Source organism: Acomys minous (genome assembly GCF_964271855.1).
Source record: "Acomys minous genome assembly, chromosome: 17".
In the NCBI taxonomy this organism is placed as follows: Eukaryota; Metazoa; Chordata; class Mammalia; order Rodentia; family Muridae; genus Acomys; species Acomys minous.
In genome coordinates, this window is record NC_140500.1 from 16,010,469 (window position 1) to 16,036,076 (window position 25,608).

Below are 25,608 nucleotides of genomic sequence, written 5' to 3' on the forward strand. Positions count from 1 at the left end.
GTCAACAATTTTATTATACTGTATTTTCATAATTTCCACTATTCTTCTCCCATATTCTACTTTTCCCATGTTCCCTTTTCATCTCAAATTTATGACTTTTAAATATTTATGTTCCCTTTTAATAGTATCATGTGTGTGTATGTGTGTGTGTGTGTATGTATACTATATCTATTTAGTGTTGCTTGTATGTCTATGTGCTTCAGAATGAACATTTGAAGTTGGAGAGCCTAGCAATGAAATGTCCCTGGAGAAGATTCATTCTTTCTCTCAGCAGCCATTTATTGCCTACAGGACAGGACCTTGTAAAGTTTCTGCCATGCATTGTGGTGTGTTAATTGGTGCTCTCACTGTGCAGGACCTATTGAGCTTCATGATACAAAGGTGATTTCTGAACCACTATAACGATAAAACAAAAGTTTCTGGAATATTAATATCAAGTGAAATATTCTCAATGATAAAACACATAGAGCCAACTGAGATGGCTAGAAGCACTTACACCCAAGTAATGGGTGCTGTGACATCCATTTCTAATTCCAGCATTTCTGGGGAAAAAATAAGATGGAGATAAGGAAAGTTACCTGGTGATTCGCAAGACCAGACTACTAGTGTAGAGGAAGAAACAAGAGTAACATTGCCTCAATAATAGGTATAAGGTGAATACCATCCCGCCAAAGTTGTTCTTGGATATCTACTATGTCATGCATGTGCCAGCAATCAAACACACACACACACACACACACACACACACAAACATACACTATTCACAACAATAACAGCTTCAATAAGTAAAATTTATAATGATAAAATGTATCAATATTGATACAAAGATATATATATTAATAAAGTAAATAAATAAGAAATAATAATTAGGTCTATAATATTTGTTTCAAAAAGTTCAATGATAACTAATATACATTAAAATTTTTAAATATTTCTCAAGGATTGGTGAAATTGGTAAACAGTTTTAAAACGTGAATATAAAGAAAAATGAACATATAAAGTGATAATACATGGTCCACTGTGAAGTAGAAGGATAACAAAGATTTTCAGTAGGTTTAGAGCTTGCCCAGCTTCTCCTCAGGAGGTCCAAGGTCCTGGCAGAACACAGAGCTCAGCCGACTTAGGTTTTCACAAGTTCCACATGGTGTTTTACATAGATCACCTCTGACAAGAGATCTGTTGCAAGTGGTTTCAACACCGAAGTGGGACTGCAGCCAGGCCTCTAGCCTTGATTTCTAGCTTAGGGACCCACAGTTGGGTCTTGAATAATATTTCTTTTATCCATGGAGTGTGAGTGTGTGTGTGTGTGTGTGTGTGTGTGTGTGTGTGTGTGTGTGTGTCTGTGTAAGAAGGGGGGAAGGGGGGAGAGAGAGAGAGAGAGAGAGAGAGAGAGAGAGAGAGAGAGAGAGAGAGAGAGATTTGGTTGTAAATAATATTAAGACATACTGATTATCTGTAGATCTGTGCAGAGAAGAAGAGCTTCCCATAGAAAGCAAGGCAGCCTTGAAAAGTGAACTGCTCTTTTCCAGTTGCCCTCATTGCTGCAGTGCTAGCAGAAAGAAATTATCAGTGTTGAGGAACCATGCTTGTTATCCTATTATCTCCTGAGGACTGAGCCCTTTCTCTCACTTTAGTCATCCCATGCATCTCAAGTTTTACCAGCTGAGAGCTAAACTTGATGCATTCAAATCTCACAGGAGCTATGCAAGGCAAAACTTTGCAAAGCAATGGAAAGGGAATATGCCTTCCTTTGCATGCTAGCAAATGAGAATCCAGTCCAACAAGTGAGGTTGGGGCTTATGGTGAGGTCTAGTGGTACCTGCTTGGAGTCACTTTGCACCGTTTTAGGTTAAAGATGTTTTCCGTAACCAAGAGAGCACATGCTTGCTGTTCTAGTTTAAGTTGTGTTTCTCTTTACTTCTGGTCAGGACGTCATCTCCCTATGCATCTCCTACTCAGATACTGGCAGAACTTTATGTTGGGAGACTAAATAACACCTGGTGATGATGGGTTTTGCTTTGTATTTCCCCCTGATTTAAGGTCAACATTGGACATATTTTCTATCAGTGTGGCAGAATTTACTTTAAGGATTTTGCCTGTGACTCTATATCACTTGAAAACTGTTCTGACCTTTATTTTAGGGGGAGCAGTGCAGAAATTATACGGCCCCAGGTGATAGCAATCTCACTGCTTTGGCCCTTTTCAAATTGGTTGGCTTGCCTTGGGAACGTGAATGGATCAGTACTCAACTGTAGTTCATCCAAGTCCATTCTGTGGGCAAGTAAAAGTGAATGTTCTTACAGCTGATCTTAGAATCTTAGAAGCAATTTTTTTTAAAAAAATTATTTTTACATTTTTGAGAATTTCATACAAATACGATACTTAAATCATTTTCTCCCTGCTTTCTCTCCAATTCCTCCCATGTCCCTGACACACTTTCAACTTACGTTCCCTTATTATTAATTATTATTGTCATACATACGCACACATTTGAATTTATAAATACAAAAATCTGATAAGTTCATTTAGTTTTGCGCATATGTACAGGTGTTTAGGGCTGGCCACTTCAAATTGGACAACTTATGAAGGGGCAAATCTCTAGGAAAAAGTGACTGCCTTTCACCCAGCAACCAGTAATTACTTATAACTCTTCATTAAGGGGTGTGGCCTTGTGAGATTTTTCCCATTCCTGGCACTGGGGCACTGGGGCACTGGGGAGATTTTATAAAATGTATTGACACCTCTGACAGTACTAAGCATGAAAGAGTGAAAAGGATTTGGATCTAAATAAATATATGTTTCTGTGTTGGTGGATGTTTGGGAATGTTTATGTACAATCCTGTAAAAGGTAAGGTAATTAGCATTCTCAGTAACAACTATTAGAGGAATGAAAATCTCTATGAGATTATTAGGTAACTGATAGCTTGTTGGACACCTTTGAAAAGCGTGTCTAACTTCCTGTAGAGAACTAATTTTGATATATTTAATGAAGCTCTTCTACATTTTATACTTTGCTATGAGCTATGACTTCCTAGTGCTACTTTTCCAGAAATCAAATGTCTACACGAAAATATACAAAAGGCAAAACTAGAAAAACAATGCAAGTAAATGTATCTTAATTTTGATGACAGCACATTAGAATCCCGTGTTTTTAATTAAAAAAGACTTCAGGCTAACATGTAATGCATGCAAAATCTGCATGAATTAAACAGGCTTGCCTTAGTCTATGTAAGATATTCATGGAGAGATCTAGGAACCATTTCATTAGTGAATCGTGATGTATGGTTGACTGTGGCCCTTGTCTGTAAGTGGAGGTGATGCCCCTTCTGTGTAAGCTTCTCTTGCTAGGAAATAGGCAAGTGTTCCTCTGCTGGCAACAGTACACAAGACCCTAAAGTGTGTCAAAGGTTAGTTCCTTGCAGAAACACTTTCAAAGCAAACTTCACTGACTTTGGGTCAAAGGTGTCATATCCTGGCTCTTTGAAGAAACATGTATCAAAACTGGCCTGGATGATCCCAGAGGCAGGATGACTCCTGCAACTCACATACCTTTGACTTAACCCCACTCCCACCCCTGTGTGCACTCTCCAGGTGCGTTCTCCTCTTATTTTGCCCCAGCTCCCTGGTTTTTTTCTCTCTCTCTTTTTTTATCTTTAAGTTGAATTTTATCTTTAGTGAATTAAAAGCAGACTCTCGGCTGTTTTTATTTTGAACATGCTCGCACTTGGCTATCTGGCCTTTCTCAAGTGCAAGCCTCCCTTCCCCTGCTGGAAGCGAGGGACAGGGACTCCCAGTGTCTCAATCTGGCTACCAGCAGGGTCACCCTGTGCTCCCTCAAGCTAGGGGATCTTATAGGAAAGCTCCCTCTCTGCTGAGGAGGCCTTCCTAGTGACTGGTTCTTGGGATAGAACCTTTCTCAGGCTAGCCTCCAGAAGACTGAAGGAAACTCTGTGACCAGATTCTCAGCCCAGCCTCTCTGAAAAAGAACCCACAGTTGACATTGTATATAGAAGTTCAGAGAAACGAGTGTCTGTGGACTTTCAAGAATCAAGTAGATCTAGCAGTTTAGAAGATTGTAGTAACATATCTTCATCAGTGTAGTGGAAACTGGAGCATCTCTTTGACAATGCATGAATTCTTACAGTTCATGTTGAGTCGCATTTTAAGCGTAGACTCAATAACAGGAAAGTTAAGAAATTCATTCATGGCCCTGGTGAAAATCGTGGACTGGGTCAAGAAAAGAAAGGTCTCTACAGTGGATCAGATCTTCACTGCTCTTACCATCTCAAGAATCTGGTCACTATTCACAGGTCTTTTTTGTTTTTGTTTTTGGTATCTAAGGTCTACCCATTCTTATTCATGACTGGAAAAATGGTGCGAATAGTTAATATTTTCTGGTTAGTGACCAATCATTGCAGCATCTGGCTAGCTACATGCCTTGAGATACCAGAAGAACTAAAATTGGATTTCAGGGTTACTGGGGCAAAGGTTAAGAAATAGGCCTACAGGAGACAATCTGGCCAGCTGCAAAGAGCAGCCCCACTAGAGATAGAATTGCCTAGTGACTGACCCAAAGGGTCCCTCCAGAGATAGAAATGATAAGAGATCCAGTTTTATGGCCACATTCTTTTCTGCCCACCGGAGATAGGGTTAATAAAAAGCCAGCACTTCCCTGGACAAAGTAGTGAACAAAGAAAGCTAAGACATGGCTGGTCTTGGAGCCTTTTTCTGTAGCCTGTCACTTTAGACATTAGACCTCTTTATGTTACTCAATGAATAGATGCTTGCCAGGTTGGAACTCCCCTGATTTGGGGCAATGGGAGGGGTAGGAACCTATAAATTTACCCACAGCCCTTTCTGGATATCACTGTGTTGGTGTCCAGTCAGAACCCAGCTCTGAGTTCATTAAAGGTCTGCATGTATATTGCATCGGTATGGACTCCTGGTGGTTTTATGAGAATCTCGCGATCTGGATACAGCAGCCTCAGCATCTTTTATTTTCTCAAGATACCCCATTTTCCAACTTGAATTTTCTTTGTTTGTTTCTTTCATTCAAGTCAGGGTTTCTCTGTCTAGCCTGGGCTGTCCTGAGCTCACTTTCTAGACCAGGCTGGCCTCGAACTCACAGTGACTTACCTGCCTCTGCCACATCAAGTGCTGGCATTATAGGTGTGCATTACCATGCTGGGCTTCAACTTGAATTTTCTTCACCCAAAGTGAAGATTTAACTTGTTTCCGTGACACTATTATGTGGGAGGGACTGTAAGCTTTGTCCCAGGTGAAAGCAGTCTTGGCGGGCTTTACCCTTGGACACACCATGGATACCTTGAGATAAGCAGTGGAGCCATCCTGGGCCAGGAATTCAGGAAGCAGACCTGGGGACTCCACCTGGACTATTGTTTTTCTAATCTACCCTCAATGGGAGAAAGAGACCGCCCTTCGCACGTGACACAGACAGGCAGAGAGGAGAGAGCAGCAGTAGGTTCAGACCATACTAGAGCACATGTGGATCAGAAGGAGGATCAGCAAACAGGCTGGACCAGAACACAGGCCAGAGACACCTAAGGACCCGTCCCATGGAACGGATACTGGAAGGTTCACTCTTTTTCCCTTTAACCTTTTTTTCCCTCTTGTGTAAGCTAGCTGGGTTGTATAATAAAGTTTACTTGTTAAGAAACAGAGCCAACACTATTAGTATCTTTAGTCTTTAAAAAAAAAACATTTTAGTGATTAAAAAGGCATATTCATTTCTGAATTGATGGACATGAAGCAAACATGTCGTACAGCGCTGCCTCAAGCAACTATACTCAATTTTCTAGGCTTATTTTACTCAACAACAGTGTGTTTACACTCATCCCTTTTCCTGTGACCCTGATCACTTTCTGCCTGCTCATCTTCTCCCTCTGGAGACACCTGAAAAACATGAAGCTTAATGCCAAAGGCTCCAGAGACCTGAGCTCCACGGCCATATAAAGGTCTTGCAAATGACGGTCACTTTCCTGTCACTATATTTTTCTTTCTGTCTCTTATTCTACTATATTATAAAAGTCACTTTAAGCAGGGAAGTCCAATAATTTTGTTTTTAGTAGCTCTGGGATTTTCTTCTTCCTCAGGCCATTCATGACTCTTGATTCTAGAAAACAGGAAGCCGAGGCAGGCCCTTCCTTTCTGTGCTGTGGGGCCTGAGGTGTAGGTTCAAAGGTAAGAAACTGTCTTCTCCCTAAAACATATTTTATATTTTTGAGACTACTCAGTTCATAAGTGTTATGTTGTAGGAGTGAGCATCAATGGAAGGAGAGGGAGGAAGATGTGGTAGGTTTTTCTGAGGGAAAAAGCTTATTGGAGAGGAAAGCAGAGCAGAGCAGCGGAGTCAGTTAACAGGAAAGGCTGCTCAGACAAAGTCAAAAATACCAGCCTCCCAGGGAAAGCAGTTTTGTTATTTTAAGGTCCTTTGAGGGAAGAATGGGAAATACATACAGAAAGTGTTTGGCCAGGATGGAATGGGTCTACTATTAACTGATATCATCTACCTGGACTTAGAGACATTTTATATTCATTTATTTCTGTGTGCATCGAGTGTTTAAATAGACACAGTGGCATTGCTGGCTAAGAGGCCTCTGCAAAAACAGTGACCTTAGTGAGTATGTGCCACATGGGTGGCCACCTGTTTTGTCAGCAGAGCATCTCCTTCTACGTTCTTGCTACTGGGAAAGGCCTATTCTCACAAGCTGGAAAGAAATGGCTTGAGAGCTGTGTGATGGGAAGAAGAGACTGCAGGGTAGAGTCCCAACTCTATGAGGACACACACCTGATCAGGATACAGACTACAAGGGGGCGTGCCTACCAGGAAGGTATTCTTATGTACATTTGTGTTTTCCAAATGTTTTCACTTATATGAACTTCACTAATTTTTATAAAATTATGTGTATGCTCAGCACCCTCCAAACATGTATAGTTTTGGCAAAATAAAATGAAGGTATGTATATTGCTACACAGAAAACAATATAAATGCGGACCATTTAAATATAAACACTAGTATCTGTTTAAATTTTTAATCAATTTGTAATGATGTAAGGATTTAAAATGAATGATGAGTAATATGTGAGATTCATATCTGCATAGTAGCGTGTGAAATGTAAGACTGGATGATCATATAAGCATAAGTATAATTTTATAATTAAGAACAATGTTAAGAAAATAAAAAGAGTATAGACTTAGAGAGCAGTTAATTTGTTTCAAATATATGATCACACAATAATAAAAATAATATTTAAAGTTATTATAATTCTGTTTATTCACATTTTCTTTTTGATTTACATATTTTAAAGTTTTTATTGATTCCCTATTAAGTTGACATTATGCACCCTAATCCCACTCATTCCTTCTCCCTTCACATTGCACTCTGCCCTTGCAACCTCCTATCCATAAGACTCAAAAAACATTATACATACATACATATACATATATATGTATACTTATATATATATGTATACACACACACACACATGCACACACACACACACACAGAAAGAAAGAAAGAAGAAAGAAATCTCATGATGAAAGGTGCAATATGTCATGGTGTGTCACAACTGCTTTGCCCGAACAGTTGTATTTGCAAATGTTCATTTGCATTGAGTCATTGGTCTGGGTTGAGGCCTCTGGCTTCTGCTACACCATCAATACTGGATCCTCACTAGGACTCCTCTCAGACATTCTGTCATTGCCCTGTGTTGTGTGGGTCTTACAGCCTTAGTTCCGTAGGACTAGCTACTTCACGTGCTCTAGCAGTTCATAGATAGGGAAGATGTTGAAGTAAACCACCTCAAAGCTATGTGTCTGGGCCTGAGTGGTAGGTGAGTTGGACTCCTCATGCTAATGGTATGCTCATGGTATGAGGTCATCTCTCCACCTCTGCCTGGGCAAGGGGTGTGGCTAGCCCCAGAGTGATTGAACCCAGCAAGGGGTAAGGCCAGCTCTTCCACACTGATGACCTCAGGGCCAGCTCTACTCTGCTTGCTGGGCTACGGGCAAAGCCAGCTCTTCAATGTTCATACCTTAAGGGCCAGCCCACTAGCAACTCACACAAGTAGGACCAGTTCTAGTGTGCTTCCTAGGTGACAAGGTTCAGGCTTCCTCTCTTGAGTGCTGTGACCAGTGAGAGACAGGGTCAGCTCTCCTGACTATAGCAGGTGGTGAGGGATGAGAAGCAGGAAGTAGTTAGCACCCTGAGACCAACTCCACAGCAGATGAACAGTGAGGCCAGACCACTGGAGCTCCATCCCTTCAAGACTGGCTACTAGGGCCAGGTCTACTGTGCTGCTCAGGCAAGTTACAAGGCCTGCTCTCCTGAGTGCGGCACACAATAATGATAAATACATTTAGAAATATAAATTGTGTAAACACTTAGAGGAGATTGGATTAACAAAGGAAATGAATGGTAAGACGCTATAATTAGGATCATAATAGATAATTCAACTGATAAATTAATAATCAATACACAGTAAGCATTTCAAATATTTTATAGTCTTGAAAATTAGTGACTAGACAAAAAAAAAACCCCAAACATATTTAAAAGTTTAAGTTGGACTCCAGGTGAGAGAGATATGGAAGAATGAGGAGATAGAAAGATCCAGAGGGTCCAGGATCCCCACAAGAAGACCATCTAGGCTGGTGGATCTGAACCCGGGGGGTCCTGCACCAACTGCTGTATCAGCCAATGTCAATGCATTCAGTAAACCTAGACCCCCTGTTCAGATCCAGCTAATGGACAACTCTGACATGAACTCTGGTGCCCTCCATTTGACCATGTCCCCTTGGTGGGGAGGCCTATAGGCACCCAGAAGAAGAGAAAGCAGGCTATCTACATGAGACCTGATAGGCTGTGGTCATATGGTGGGAGAAGCGGTCTCCTTCTGTCAGAGGTCTAGGGGAGGGGAATAAGGCAAAAGAGGGAGTGGGGAGAAAGAGAAGATACACATGAGGGGATAACAATCAAGATATAGGCAAAAGAGTTAGTGACAACCCTGGTTGCCAGTGTGAGTAGTCCCATGGGAACACCACGCTACACGGCCACAACATATATGCTGAGGACCCAGGTAAGGCTCATACAGGCTCCATGGTGGTTGATTCAGTCTCTGTGAGCCCATATGGGGCCTGGGTAGTTGACTCTTTGGACCATATTCTCATTTTTTGCCTTGGATAAAATTTTAGTTTTCACCCAAAGAAAAGACTTGAGAAAGTTTGTTTTTTGAGAATTTGCTGGTTTGAGGTTTAAGTTTCGTGGTGAACACAGAAGTCGCTGCTCGGATAAGTGAGAAGGACAGCAACGTGACTGGAACGACCAAATAAATGACACGACAGCTTTCATATGTAACAGTCCTCACTCTAGACAACACACTCTGTACTGCAATCCTGATCTGTGCCCTGCTGCTAATCCACTTTGTGATCCAAGGAAGACTCAGATGCCACAACGAATGCCAAGATCCTAGCACCACAGTCTATGTAAAGGTACTGAGAACTGTCATTTTCTGTCTCATTAACTTTGGGTGCCGTGCAATGTGGTCAGTGACGTACAAAAGTGAAGGCAGATCATTTCAGGACCTGAATTATTCATGTTTATCATCTGTATCACCCAGTGCATCAAAAGCACCATCACACAAAAAGTCACACCTGTTTTGTTTGTTCCTTGAAGCCAACACAAAACAGTTGTCAAAAATGTTTTACTGAGTTAATTAATGAGTGACCAACATAAGGACTGAAGTCATTAAAACTAAAACCATCATGAAATATGCTGGTGGTGTGGCACTTTCGGGTCTGTTCATCTCTATATTTTAAGCTTTTCCAAAAAGAGACATTTCTTATAGTAAAATCTGGCTTTCTCACAACTTGAAAAACATTGACGGATTATAACCAAGTGTATCTGTTTCAGGCATGAGGAGTGCAGTTTTGTTGAAAACCCAAAACAGATGGAAATTATGTCAATATGAAGCTCTTAAAACTCCTATAAAAGATTTGATTCAGTTGTGTATATTTCTCCTACTGTGAACATTATTACTGTCATTCCATTTTCTTGTTGGCTGCTTTATGAATAAAATGGCATTTGATATTATATAACCTAGTTAGTGACTTACTTTTTTATTTATTTTTTTAATTTTAAAGATCTAATTCAGGGCCTTTATTGTGATAGTCATACATTCTAACACTGAGCTTCATATGGAACCTCAGCAGGCTCCATTCTCAGCTGCATGGTTAACATAAACTTTTGTTAAGTATGTAGGTTGCTTTAATTGTATAGAAAAGTGTACTTTTAGTGAAATATATAAATTTAGTGAAAAATCTGTGCAAGTTAAATGAACTAATTTGGAGAATGGTAGAGAGCCGAAGAAATGAGAGAGAAAAATAGGACATATAGAAACTTAAAGTAGGGTTTTTTTTTCAAGGCTTATTTTTTTTCCCTTACACAAATCCTAGCATGATGCTAGGTTTCTGAGTGGTTAGGTTTTATTTTCTAATAAACCACATTTATTCAATAATTAAAAATAATTGTTAAAGCCGGGCGTTGTGTTATGCGCCTTTAATCCTAGCACTTGGGAGGCAGAGGCAGGTGGATCACTGTGAATTTGAGGCCAGCTTTGTCTACAAAGTGAGTCCAGGACAGCCAAGGCTACACAGAGGGACCCTGTTTCAAAAAACAAAACAAAGCAAAAACAAAAACAAAAAAAATTGTTGACCATACTTTCTGTGTGTCCTTTAGAAGTATTTCTATGAGAAACAAATGAAATACAACGTGAACATGTGTGATAAATAGCCAAGAAAAGAAGGTGTTTTAGTATTTATACACTTGGTTATGTGTGCATCTCTAGCTGTTTAACACTCACATATGTATGGTACGGTTTCTCATGTGTTGAAGCTGAGGTTCTGAGATGTTCAATGTATCTGTCAACTCATGAAGATATCTTTAGAGGGCAAGAAGAATTTCCCTTGTAAGAGAGGAAAGAAATTGGTAACACCCATACCTGAAATCTGGTGAAAAATGTTTAAAAGAATATGAAGTGTTTGTTCTTATATTCTGTTCTATTATACATAATAGCTGGTTAATGTGGCTTCAAATAAGTCTGGATGTATTTTTTGTTTGATGTCTAGGATTCTTATTAATCTTCTAATTCTTGTGATAAGAACAATAGAAGGAAATCAAATAAAAAAGGTAGGGCTCACTGTAGCTCATGGTTTGAGGATTCTATTTATCATGGTTGGAAAAACATAGCAGCAAGATGTTCACACTGTATCTGCAGTATAGAAGCAGGGACTCTTGACACAGATTTTTGCAGTAAGATATCCTCTTGGACCTTGGCCCAGAATTTAGAATGAAAAAGAAGAGCATCATGGCAATAAAAGTTGACATGCCTATGTGAGCAGGGGAAACTCGTCCTGGTTCCCATGCTTATGTGAAGACCTCCAGGCAGCTAATGGCTGCCAAAAAGGGGAGAATCAAATGTCCCCAGGTACAAATGCCCATATAGTTTTTTTAGTTCTGAGTAGTCAATCCTGAACCTATGCACATACTATCAAAGCTAAGTGGAGTTATAGGCTTAAGGGTGATGTAGATGTAGTGCCCATGTATGAAATTCTCAAAACGACATTGAAAAATTTAAAATTTTTATTAATGTAATAACCTACTGTGTCAGTTGTACGTGCATCTATCTTTAGTCTTCTATATATCTTTTTTAAAATTTTATTTTATTAATTTATTCTTATTACATCTCAATGGTTATCCCATCCCTCCACTCCTTGGAATATACCCAGAAGATGCTCCAGCACACAACAAGAAAATTTGCTCAACCATGTTCATAACAGCCTTATTCACAATAACCAGAACATGGAAACAGCCTAAGTGTCCCTCAGTAGAAGAATGGATAAAGAAACTGTGGTACATTTACACTATGGAATACTACTCAGCTATTAAAAACAAGGAATTCCCGAAATTTGTGGACAAATGGACAGTCTTCTATATTTCTACAGCCTTGTTTTGATAGAGTCGCATTGAGGATGTGTGCTAATGACATTTTTCTGGGGATGTGAAGTAGTTGGTCTTTTTACTCTAAACAAATGACTAATTTGGAAAAGCTTGTAATTTCAGTATAAGATCAGAACTAACTAAAGAATCCATACACTTACAGATGTCCTAACATATGAAAATGTTAAATGACAATGGAGAAGGATCACTTTTATAGTTTTGTTCAACTCTGTTATGAAGGTGATATTTTAAAGATTGTTTACCTGCTTATATTATATTTCGTATTTTCAGAAAACTTTTTTACTTATATATTGAACTTGTTCAAGTGCATTTGGTATTACTGAACTGAATGCATACATCAACATAACTATTATAGCTATTAAAACTTAAATAAGTCTTGATGATAAAACATCTATGAGATAGATATGTCCTCATCGTATGATTTAGAACTCAGTGTTCTTACTATAAATGTTAAATATTTAAGTATTAAAGTCTAAATATAATGTGGTAAGTATGTGTGGCACTAATTAACATGGAGAGTGGCATTGCTTTTCTGAAACATTATAAGAATTCTGCATAATATAATAAATAAAGAACATACGTACATCAAATTAGGATCAGTGATATATATATATATGACATACACATAAATTTATAATTCTGGAAGGTTTTTTCATATTTTATATTACTAATGTAATCTCAATAAAGGTTTTAGGCATTCTTTCATATATATATAAGATGGTCTTATATTTATGGTTTTATATATATGAAAACTTTTTCATGCATACCTCTATATCCTCTATGATTAATAGGGAAATTATGTTTTGGAATATTTTTAGAAATCACTCAGCTAATCACTCCTTAGAAAAAGGAGTAGGAAACATAAATAATAGAGCACAACATTTCAGTTCTGATTAAAGTTATTTGAGGTCTCTATTACTGATTTGTGTTATTAGTCTCTGTCTTTAAAGCAATCATGTTGCTTTCCATAGAACCAATACAAAAAGTTTATTGTTTGTTTTTCAAGTTAGAACTAATGAATACTTTAAATGCTATAATATTCTAGTATCATGTTAAAGCAAGAGGATCAGTACAGTGAGCAGCCTATTAGAACCCCAACCTTATATAAACACACAGAGAAGGCTCTTGGCCATTAATACTACAAAGGCTACTATGGTTTGGTGGAGTCATTGGGAACTTTATAATAAATTTGTATCTTTCTGGGGCATTTATATAACAAAAAATATCAGGCCATGCATCTAATATACTTTATGAAGATAATTCCAGTGAATTCAGTCATAGCATTCCTCACCCTGGTTCTTGTTAATACATTTCCTTTATGCTATTATATCTCTGTTTTCTCGACTGTGTTTGTCACTTCTTCATGATAAAAGAACAAAGGTAAAAATGTTCCTAACATCATTGCACACTGATCTGTTTTAAGGGAATAAAAGCATGGTTGAAGATATTAGCTTTCTTTCTTCATTTTTCTTTATTTCTTCCTTTCTTTCTTTTTCAACCTTAGGTAAAATTTATTTAAGACCCACAGTGTGCCAGGAAACACACTAATATTTATTATATATTTGTGTCCTGTGCATATGGTAGGAGTATGAATTAAAATTATTTTCAGAACTTATCCTGAATCACTGAAGAAGGATCATTTGTATGTATGGCATGAAAAACCATGTTAGAATTTGAAGGGTAGCAGGAGGAAGTTAATCATCCAAAAGAAAAAAAAAAAAAAGGAATAACTCTCAAAGCAGCCAAAATATTTTTTTGATTCACTGACTAGTCTATTTGCTGAATGTTTTCAAGGTCAAGACTCAACCTTGCTTAGACAGAATTGCCTTCTGGACCTCAAGGCAGGAGTTTGGCTTTAGAGTAGAACACACTGATCAGAAACAGCCTTCAGAGAGCTTCACTGTCCCAACACCATCACAGTGACTTTCAGATAGTATGACATCAAAATTGTGCCGTGGATGATCAGGGAGTTGAGTTCTGAATGACCAGGGAGTTGAACTTTGAGTGCTGGATGCCCAGGGAGCTGAGTGCTGGATGCCCAAGGAGCTGAGTGATGGATGCCCAGGGAGCTAGGTGCTGGATGCCCAGGGAGCTGAGTGCTGGATGCCCAGGGAGCTGAGTGCTGGAGGACCAGGGATTTGGGTGCTGGATGCCCAGGGAGTTGAGTGCTGGATGACCAGGGAGCTGAGTGCTGGATGCTCAGGGAGCTGAGTGCTGGATGCCCAGGGATTTGAGTGCTGGATGACCAGGAAGCTGAGTGCTGGATGCCCAGGAAGCTGAGTGCTGGATGCCCAGGGAGCTGAGTGCTGGATGCCCAGGGAGCTGAGTGCTGGATGACCAGGAAGCTGAGTGCTGGATGCCCAGGGAGCTGAGTGCTGGATGCCCAGGGAGCTGAGTGCTGGATGCCCAGGGAGCTGAGTGCTGGAGGACCAGGGAGCTGAGTGCTGGATGCCCAGGGAGCTGAGTGCTGGATGCCCAGGGAGCTGAGTGCTGGAGGACCAGGGAGCTGAGTGCTGGAGGACCAGGGATTTGGGTGCTGGATGCCCAGGGAGTTGAGTGCTGGATGACCAGGGAGCTGAGTGCTGGATGCTCAGGGAGCTGAGTGCTGGAGGACCAGGGAGCTGAGTATTTGCATGATCAGGGAGCTGAGTGCTGGATGCCCAGGGAGCTGAGTGCTGGATGCCCAGGGATTTGAGTGCTGGATGCCCAGGGAGTTGAGTGCTGGATGACCAGGAAGCTGAGTGCTGGATGCCCAGGGAGCTGAGTGCTGGATGCCCAGGGAGCTGAGTGCTGGATGCCCAGGGAGCTGAGTGCTGGATGCCCAGGGAGCTGAGTGCTGGATGCCCAGGGAGCTGAGTGCTGGATGCCCAGGGAGCTGAGTGCTGGATGCCCAGGGAGCTGAGTGCTGGATGCCCAGGGAGCTGAGTGCTGGATGCCCAGGGAGCTGAGTGCTGGATGACCAGGAAGCTGAGTGCTGAATGACCAGGGAGCTGAGTGCTGAATAAATAAGGAGTTGAAAAATGCATGAATAGGCAGTTGAGTGCTAGATGACCAGGGAGCTGAACACTGTATGCAGCAGGTGGTTCTGTGTTTCTTTTTCCTATTTAAAGATGATCAGAAGTTTCTTAATCTGATGACTCCTGGGCAGCTTCCGCTCCATCAGTCTGTCCTTAAAGGCACATGCTCCTTGCCACCTTGCCTTATGGTGACTCCTCTCTCTCTGGCTTCCTCCCCTTCCACTACATCTTCTTCCCCTTCATCTCCCATCCTCCCAGATATTAGCTTTCTTGATCAAAAAAGAAAGAAAGGGGGGAAAAGGGTAAATACTGTAGCAAGTTGGTATAATATTTGGAAACTATCAATGTAGTTTGGGTTAATTACTCTTAATTGTCCAGTGTACGTCTAATTTCAATCACAATTGAATACAAGTGCACTTACTTTCTTAAAGCAAACTAAATGTGGCAATGGAGTAGGAAACATAAATGATAGAGCACAGCATTTCAGTTCTGATCAAAGTCACATAAGGGCTCTGTTGCTGATCTGTGATATCAGTTTCTGTCTTTAAAGCAATCATTGCACTCTCCATATAACCACCAAAATCCCTGTTCAATTTCTTGTTTTTCAAGTTAGAAATAATGAATGCTTTAAATGCCAGAATATTCCAGTATCATGATTTGTTTGCCTTTTGATGTAATTAAAGGTAACATAAAAGTAAAATATAAGTGTTAGTTTATATCATAGTAATAATAAACAATAAATAAATACCAACAATAAATAACAGATAAATAATTAAACCACAAATACATAAATTAAGGCATGAGTTATTATACTCTGCAATTTTCCAAATGAAAACTGTGTCAGGACGATTAGGTGGTCCTTCCCGCTTCTTTGTCACAGTGAGAGCTCTCATTCAGCCAGAGTCATCAGGCATATCACTCACGCATGGCTTTCACACAAAGGATTCTTTCTTGACACAATGCTTGCATATTTGTTGTTATTTACTCTTTCAGGAATTTTGTAGTTTGAATTTCCTGGGGGACTTATAATTTTTCTTGCTAATATGACAAACAGAAGTTGAAAATTTTGTTATAAATAGTCATTGCTGGTAAATAACTATATTTTAATATTTTTAACAATCTTGTTGCACATTCTCAGTGTATTTTATAATCAAGTAATCACATATTTGTAAATGAAGCATTCTGAACAAGAAACTTAAATCCTGCTATTTATTTTCCTGCTTATAGTTCCCTATTTTGCTACTATATGTAGTTCTTATAGAAAGGTCCTATTATACTCATAACTGTATGAAAGATTCTATACTTCATCATTAAGCACACTGTTTCTATATCTGTTTTCTATCTTTTACTGATCACATATTCTATAACTTATATTAGGACAGAAAATTTTTTAACAAAAATTTAAAAATCATTAAATGTCAGAATTAATCAGAAAAAAATGGCATGGAAATGTAACCAAAACACACTTATAGCACTCAGCATAAAGAATTATTGGACAAAAAAAAAAAAGGAGTGTTGAGAGCTACATTGAATCAAAGTTTCCCCTACGGCTCTGACATATGGAGAAGGACCCCAAGTCTTTCTCTAAAGCCAAGTATATGCTTGGCAGAACCATTTACAGCCTGGGACCATGGCCTTAGGGAGGCTGCAGGGTTAGAGCCAGAGAACTCATCTCCTCTCACCCTAAGGGATTATGGTTAGCTGCAAGGCTGCTGTGTCCTTCGTCTCTGACACCCTTGTGATAGCTTGTGTTCTCTTTGTTCAACACTGCTTAATTGGCTTCCGGGTGATTTATATAATAGTTTTCTGCTGACCTGGTCCCATTTTAACATTCGGACAAAACTGTACATAAGATTCTGGGCTCTTAATAAACTTGCTTGACGTAAGTCATAGTTTGTAGAAGACCTCCTGACACAAGCTTTCTTGTATTCTTCATCTTCTCATCTCTGTCCCTCCTTCTTAGGAGGTAAAAGGTGAGATGAGGATTAGAGTGTAGAAAAGGTAACTATAGGCTGAAGATACAGGAGACATAAGAAAGTCAAAAAAATCAAACCTCATGCTTGAGTATAAGTAATGGCACCAACAAGAACCAGCCAAGGACAATACAGGCTGTAAGACTTTAAACCCCCACCCAGATCTAGCCAATGGACAGAACACTCTCCACAGTAGAGTGGAGAGTGGGATATGACTTTCTCACATACTCTGGTGCCTCACCTTTGACCATGTCCCCTGGAGGGGGAGACCTGGTGGCACTCAGAAGGACAGCAGGTTACCAAGAAGAGACTTGATACCCTATGAACATATAGAGGGGGAGGTAATCCCCCTCAGGAACAGTCATAGGGGAGGGGAATAAAAGGAAAATGGGAGGGAGGGAAGAATGGGAGGAGACAAGGGATGGGATAATCATTGAGATGTAACAAGAATGAATTAATAAAAAAGGAAAAAAAGAAACATACACATATACACAAATGCATGGACACACACACACACACATCACATACCAGTTTAAGAACAAGACTGCATTGAAGACCAAACATGAGGGGCCCACCCAACTGACACACCACTAACTGCTGGAAATCCAGTGTTGATCTGGTGGTAAATCCTCCTCTTACGGAGAGTCAGTGGCTCACAGACCGATTCCCTGACATAAGTGAATAACATGTGTCAGACTATTTGAAGAGCTGTTTTTAAAAGCAGCTGACACCTGGCTGTCATGTTCCAACACAATTCCAGGAACCTAAGTAGAGAAGCTGTCCACACGGCTCACCAAGCACAGTCTATCTGGTATTTGTAGATTCATTGAAATAAAAAAAATATATGCTTATGTACTTGAATTTTTTTAACCATGTGTTAAAATAATTTTATTCTTGGTGGCATATTTGGAATTCCCCTGCCATTGTCTCTTGAGCACTGCAACACAGTAAATATTAAGATTGTCATTATTTAGTTGCATGTACTATTAGAGGTCGGTGACGATCTGTAACATAAAAGAGGATGTCCATACATGACGAGAAGACATAAAGCAAGCACCCTTGTGCACACCACCATTACAAAATAGAAACATAAGCTTAGGAACCAGATTGCCTATGATAATAATTCATTTTTAAATTCTCTAATCACAGGGCACTAAACAAAATTTTAAACCTGTTTTAATTTTTCTTTAAGTATGCACAAACATGGTGTGAACAGGAGGGTTTATGTAGAACAGAGTATATAGACTTGTAAAAGAAGAAATAAGTAATTATTTTTCTAATCTTTTCTACAGCTCTAAGATTAATGTGCCATTAATTTCTCCCTGATTTAATTTAAATCCGCATTAGTTTCTTAACCAACTATCAGTCAATACATTAACAGATATGAAATTTTTAATTTTGCAAACATCAAATTGAATAGTATTTTCATCGTTCTCCATTTTTTGTATGTTTGTTTGGGGGATTGATTTTAATGAAGCTCTTTCCCAGTTCTACCAATATAAAACAGTTTATTCTCTCTCTTTTTGTCTTTCCTCCTGATGTGTGTGTGTGTGTGTGTGTGTGTGTGTGTGTGTGTATGTGTGTATGTGTGTGTGTATGTCTCTTTGTGTGTGTGTGTGTACCTGTGTGTGCATGTGCGTGTGTGTTTGTGGTGTCTTTATGTCTCTTTATATGTGTGATGTATGTGTGTATGTGTGTATGTGTCTGTGTGTGTGTGTGTGTGTACCTGTGTGTGTGCATGTGCGTGTGTGTGTGTGTGTGTGTGTGTGTGTGTGTGTGTGTGTACCTGTGTGTGCATGTGCGTGTGTGTTTGTGGTGTCTTTATGTCTCTCTATATGTGTGATGTATGTGTGTGTACAGGTAAAATCACTCGGGTAAATGTGGACATGGGGAGCTTGAGATTGCTGTGGTGGCGGGAGAGGAGAGGTGGAAATGGGGGAACCTATGGGGATCATTTGATCAAACGTCATATGGTCCAGTTGCTGCCCAAAGGAGCAGGCTCATGTACACCAAAATGATGTTTGTAACTTTGATTAAAAACGTATTCTTGTTTGACCAATGAAAAGCCAGCAGACACAGGCAGGGAAGTGGGATAGGTGTGGCTAAGGTTAGAGAGCTTTGAGGACAGTGAGGCTCTTGGGAAGAGACGGGAGAGGAAGAGGAGAAGGAAAGAGGCCGCCACCATGGGTGCAGTGGAGTAAGAAGCCCATGGCCAGCACGGATGGAGGACTTAGCCTAGATGAAGAACATTAGCAAACATTTAGGATGTTGCATGGGAGGTAGCTCAACAGATATCATTAGAAACAGATGGCATGGGCTAGGGCAGGGAGAGGTGGAAAGTAGTTTAGGGGATTAATATCTGACCTGCCACAGGTGATGCAAGGCTATATTAAAATATAACAGGAGCCTGTGTTTTTATTGTTTGATAGTGGGTTAGAAAAATACCACAGTAATAATTATAGGACTAGTAAACATTTATTAGACTCTACCATTAAATTAACAGCAACAGTCATATGCTTTGTCGTTATGAAATCCAACATTTTGTATAATGAACATAGAGTAATAAGAGACAAATACTAAAGTGCTATAAATCAAACAAAGTGTTGTAAGTAAACAAAGCACTATAGTAAATAAAGTGATTTATAAAGCAACTAGAGAAGGTAACTTCATACATAATCTTCAACAATGTAAAAACTTCATAAATACCATAGCAAAATCATTAGTCTAAAATACACTATTTTAGGAAGTTTTTATAAATCTAACTCAGAGATGGATCAATTGATATTGCCTGTACCATGCAACTATAAGGACCTGAGTTCTGATCCCAGGAATCTCTAGAAAAGTTAGATTGGGAAGCATGTGTGCGTGTTTCCTATATGCCAACGGTGAAATAAGAGGCAGAGATAGAAGCCCTGTCAGGTCGTGGCCTGGTGATCCTGGTAAACGCAGTAGTGAACAAAGAGACTGTTTTAGCATATGTCCCTGTTGTGTAGTAGTACATCCTCTGGGTATATTCCAAGGAGTGGAATAGCTGGGTCTTGAGGAAGCCCTATTCCCATTTTTCTGAGAAAGCACCAGATAGCTTTCCAAAGTGGTTGTACTAGTTTGCATTCCCACCAGCAATGCAGGAGTGTTCCTCTTTCTCCACACCCTCGCCAGCATGAGGTGTCAGTTGAGTTATTGATCTTAGCCATTCTGATGGGTGTAAGATGGAATCTCAGTGTCGTTTTGATTTGCATTTCTCTGATGACTAAGGAGGTCGAGCATTTCTTTAAGTGTTTCTCAGCCATTTGATATTCCTCTGTTGAGAATTCTCTGTTTAGCTCTGCGCCCCATTTCTCTATTGGGTTATTTGGTTTGGTGGTGTTTAATTTCTTAAGTTCTTTATATATTTTGGATATTAGACCTTTGTCAGATGAAGAGTCGGTGAAGATCTTTTCCCAGTCTGTAGGCTGTCGCTTTGTTCTCTTGACAGTGTCACCTGCCTTACAGAAGCTTCTCAGCCTCATGAGGTCCCATTTATTAATTGTTGATGTTAAGGCCTGGGCTGTTGGTGTTCTAAATAAGGTTGAAGACAAAGATTGACACCAACAGTTGCACTCTGCCTTCCATTGTGAGACATGGCGTTTGTGCATGCAGTCACACACATGAACTTCAGGGGGCACACATACGAAGAAACTAAAAAATTAATTCTTGTCTTTAAAATTCATTGTAAGGAAAAAATGAAGTGCTAGGCCACATGCAAAAGAAAACATTTACCAAAATAAATTTTATATAGAAAGATTGCTCAGGCTTTACAGCAAGCAGTTCAAATCTGATAATTAAGACAAAATAAGAACCTAATTAAATAATAGGCAGGTTTATAAAATGTGAAATCAAAGACTCTGAATGAGAAAACGACACATACACAAGCTTAAATAACAGTGTTATTGATAATGGCTCCAAGTTGGAAACCATTTACAGCTCATTAACAGGTCAAATGATTTTCTTTAAAAGCACTATGTCAACTAGTACTCAGAAATTCTACTCAACAATACCACACAGAAACAAAAACAAAACCACACAACCCAAACCAAACAGAAAGGAACAAACTATTCAACAAAATTAGTGAAACTTAAGTCATAGTGCAGAGTCTCAGAAGATTTACATGTAATTACTCTCTGTTATGCAATAGACACAAAACCAAAGAACTATGAATCAAAAAGACTCCCCTTAGTTACTAAAGGGAGACAAGTAGTTAGGTGAGCACTTCAAAGGGTAGTAGAGTTAGGATCCCTTATGTGACTATGTACATATAATCAATGTTAACTAAAATGTGTAAAAAATTATGTTTTGCTGCATATTTACTTAAAAGCCCACAGGGTAAAATATGCATTTATGCGTACAATTTAACTTATAAAGAAGGATCATGGTATTATATTGTAGTTAACTACATTAAAACTTTAAAAATAATTAAAAATTTAATGTAATTACCACCCACAAATTATCACTATTAGTAACATTTCTTAAAAAAATCAATATTTCATGATTTATTTCTAAATAACTGCTCTGGATCTCCTTAATTCATCATGTAGTCACAGGTTCATCGTACAGTCAAGTATTTAATTACCTCAAATTCCTAACCCAGTGAGTAGTTTAAAATTGGCCATTATGAGCCTAAAGTTAGAGGTGTCTAGTTAACGTCTTAGTGGGTAATTGTGGTTTACTTTTGTTAAAATTGCTTCTTGATATCTTTAAAAGACAATTGAATGTGTTAATGATTTCTACTAGGGATTTCAAAATGTCAGTATGACAAATCGTCCTCGCCACCATCATTATCATGAATATGTAATATTTTTAGGTTAAAAAAGTATATATCCTTTGAAAAATTACAATGACTTTTAAAAAACAGATTTCTTTTTTTTCTCCTTTATTAATTTATTCTTGTTACATCTCAATGGTTATCCCCTCCCTTGTATCCTCCCATTCCTCCCTCCCTCCCATTTTCCCCTTATTCCCCTCCCCTATGACTGTTCCTGAGGAGGATTACCTCCCCCTGTATATGTTCATAGGGTATCAAGTCTCTTCTTGGTAACCTGCTGTCCTTCCTCTGAGTGCCACCAGGTCTCCCCCTCCAGGGCCATCTTTAATAAATTTTAGTTTCTAAGGGCTCCTTGTTTGTGTAAAGAAGTTTCTTTTCTATTATTAAAAAATTTATTCTTCTCTCATGCAATGCATATCTACTCCAGCCCCCGTTCCTTCTACTCCTTCTATTTCCCTGCATACACAGTTTCCCTTTCCCTCAGATGGACTGCTCCAAGGGTTTCCTTCAGAAGAGAGCAAACATCCCAGAGATATCAGCTTAACACAGCATCACAAAATACAATAACTCTAGGCACATACCCTAATATCAAGGCTGGGTAAGGCAACAGAGTACGGGGGGAAAGGGTTCCAAGAGCAGGCAAAAGAGTCAGAGACAGCTCTACCCCCACGGTTAGGGGTCACACACATTGTCCAAGCTAAACAATCACACCATACATATATGCAGATGACCTACTAGGCATATATGCACACAACCACACAGGGTCTGTGATTGCCACTTCAATATTAGTGAACACCTATGAACACTGCTTATGTAGGCTCTGTTCTGATATTCTGGAACAGTCTTGCTCTTACAATTCTTCCTCCCCCTCTTCTGCAGAGTTCCCCAAGTTCCACCTAATGTTTGGCTGTGGGTTTCTGCATCTGCTCACTCCAGCTGTTGGAAGAAACCTCTCGGATGGTGATTGGGCTAGCCACCAATTTATGAGTATCGGAGAATACCATTAGAAATGATTTTACAATTATTATTTTTAGTCACATTTGCTTGTGTCATAGGTCTCTGTGCCATCAACCTTCTGGTTCCTGGGCATCCAGGCAGTGTTGGGCATGGGCTCCCTCTTGTGGAGCGGCCTGAAGTTAGACCGGTCATTGATTGGACACTTGCACAATCCCCGAGCCTCCATTGGCCCAGCAGATCTTGCAAGCAGGATAGGTTGTAGATAGATGGTTTTGCTGCTGGTTTGGTGTCCCATTCCCACCAATGTAAGCCTTGCCTAGGTACAGAAGATGGCTGGTTTAGTCTCTCTATACATATGACTTTCATGATGCAAAAAGTCAAGGAAGGTATAAAACATCCTTGAACCATTTCCTCATAGATTTCTTTGCTGTATAGAACACACAGCAGCCTATTGTTTGGATGACATATATATAGTTGGTATATTCTGCCTTTTCAGCCTACATCCCAGAAACCTCAGTACCCAAAGGGAAGTCTGCTTTAATTTAGAATTTCCAAAAATCAGGATAAACGAGTGAGCTGAAGGATACAATAGTCCAGTTATTGTACAAATAACTCGAACCAGATCACTGTGATGCTTCTGAGTGACCCGAGTGACCCATGCTGTAAGAAGGGACAGGAGGTACATGGTGTAGAGCAGTAGGAAGGACACCATAACTATCAAGGCGTTCATGTGGACCTTGGAGTTAGGGTATCCATGACCTCTGGGATTGAACTCCATCTTCTGGAGATGTTTCCACAGAGAGAAGATTAGCAGAAGAAAAGAAATCAAGGCCAATGAAAATGGTATTACTGAAAACATAGTCATGCTGAATAGGATCAGCTCTGGCAGCACTGAAAACTCAGTTTCCATAGAATTCATACTTGAATTCCCTCCATGTTGATTCAATTCCTTATCTGTGAAATTCATACTTTGGTTTCCTCCATATTGATACAAATTCTCAAAAATGACGGTCATTTGCATTAGATTTGCAAGCAAGAAGATCAAGCTTCCCAGCAGCATCCCCACAATCAGTTGTTTAAGTCTCCACTTCAAGTAGAGAAAGATCTGCCAGGAGCAGTTAGGTATTCTGAGTAAATAAAAGATGCTGAGGGACGTCGCCAGCCAGAGACTGAAGTGGCTGGACAGTATAGTGCTGAACACAATTATTTTTAATTCTTCTCCGGTAGTAGGTGAAATTGATGGATTTTTAACCCAAGTAAGTAGTATTTCCCACATGAGACTAATTCGGGATATTGCCAACATAATTAGTATTTGATCGACTGTTGAAAGCTCTCTTTTACTGATCCAGTCCATGCAGTTTTTCAGCACTATCAAACCATTGCTCAAATTCCCCAAAATAAACTCTGCAGCTACCACAACTGTAAAGATGCTGTACATAACAGGTTCCATGTTCAAATAAGCAAAGCTGAAAGCCTAATAGCACTGCTCGTCAGGTGCTGATCAAATGCCTGGCGTATGGTCCAGCGCACAGTTAAATTCTTTTTCCCCTTTGTCCTGTTCCTTCTACAATTCTTGATTATAAGGAAAGTCAAACATCTCCCATTTGGCATTTAATATGCACACATTGTTGTTACGTATTTTTCTGCAATTCTTGGCTGAGTCCTAGCTAATTTTTATGTGAATGCTATGAGCTGAAATATTCAGCACATGGTTTAGAAATCAAGGACAACTCACATTTGCAAATATGAAAATCAAGAAAGATTTTCCTACTGTTTTGCATCTCTGACCTTTTCCATATTTAGGAAATTTGGTTGTGACAGCTTGAGTTCTGAGGTACAAAAGTTACAAAACCGAAGTTCAACAAATATAAAATTAAAAAAGTTTTTGTGCTCAAGAATCTTGCCACTTTGGACTTAAAAAATGCAATGTTAATATGTGTTTTTCCCACAAAACTTCAGTTTCTGCTGTGCTCAGGTACTATTTTTTCCACACTGAGAGTGGAAGCTGGATTCAGATGAAGAAATATGGATTCATTGTGAATAGTCAACATCTCTTTCTGCCTCTGAAGAAAAGAAGAATTCAGAATTTTAAAATGTACATGTTTGTTTAAGATGATTAATTTGAAACTCGTGTTAATAAAGTACTTTAAATATTGTTTTAACATTGACTAATATAATGAATCATGCTACCGTCTAATAGAAAATTCACTTAGTAAATTAGCAAGAGTTTGCGTTTTATTCATTACTCAACAATTGTCAGGTGTGATACAGAACACTCAGATATTTACAATTAACTGTTTACCTTTGTTAATTTTCAAATTTGATTTATAGCTCAAATGATTTATATTGTTTCCAACATTGGAGGACAGAGTTCCTTTCTTAGATTCTTGATTTTTGTATATCAAGGAAGTTCAAAAACATATAGAGAAGGGAATGTGGAGTTGGGGGGGAGGAAGGACAACCTCCAATGTGCCGCTGAGCTGGTGAGCTTCAAATCTCAGCAACCATTGGAAGAAAGGAGACAGGATGAGGAGACATCAGAAAACAATTTATGCAAGGAGTGCTAACATTTAAGAAAGAAATTCTCAAAATGCTTGCAACTGCTTAATCCAAATTAGAATGAACAAGAATTTGCAGGCACTGAACCAGCTCAAAGCCTAACAAGCAAACAGAAGACAATAAATTTAAATAGCCATGTGTTTCATGCCCAAAGGGTTAACAAGGGCTAAAAGGAAAACTTGTGGTAATGAATGTGGTTAACTGTTTCATATCTCAACCAAACCTGGATTTGGCCAAACAGAACAGACTTCAACTGACAATAACTTA

The 25,608-nt window shown here is 39.3% G+C and overlaps 1 protein-coding gene across 1 annotated transcript; it reads right to left on the reverse strand.

Moving 5' to 3' along the window:
• Positions 1 to 23,230: 23,230 nt before the first annotated feature.
• Positions 23,231 to 24,232, reverse strand: LOC311587794 (taste receptor type 2 member 124-like; the record flags this gene model as incomplete). Its single annotated transcript, XM_084764993.1, has 1 exon — positions 23,231 to 24,232. One exon carries the CDS (start codon positions 24,230 to 24,232, stop codon positions 23,231 to 23,233), a length of 1,002 nt encoding a protein of 333 aa, XP_084621119.1.
• Between the last annotated feature and the right edge of the window lie 1,376 nt (positions 24,233 to 25,608).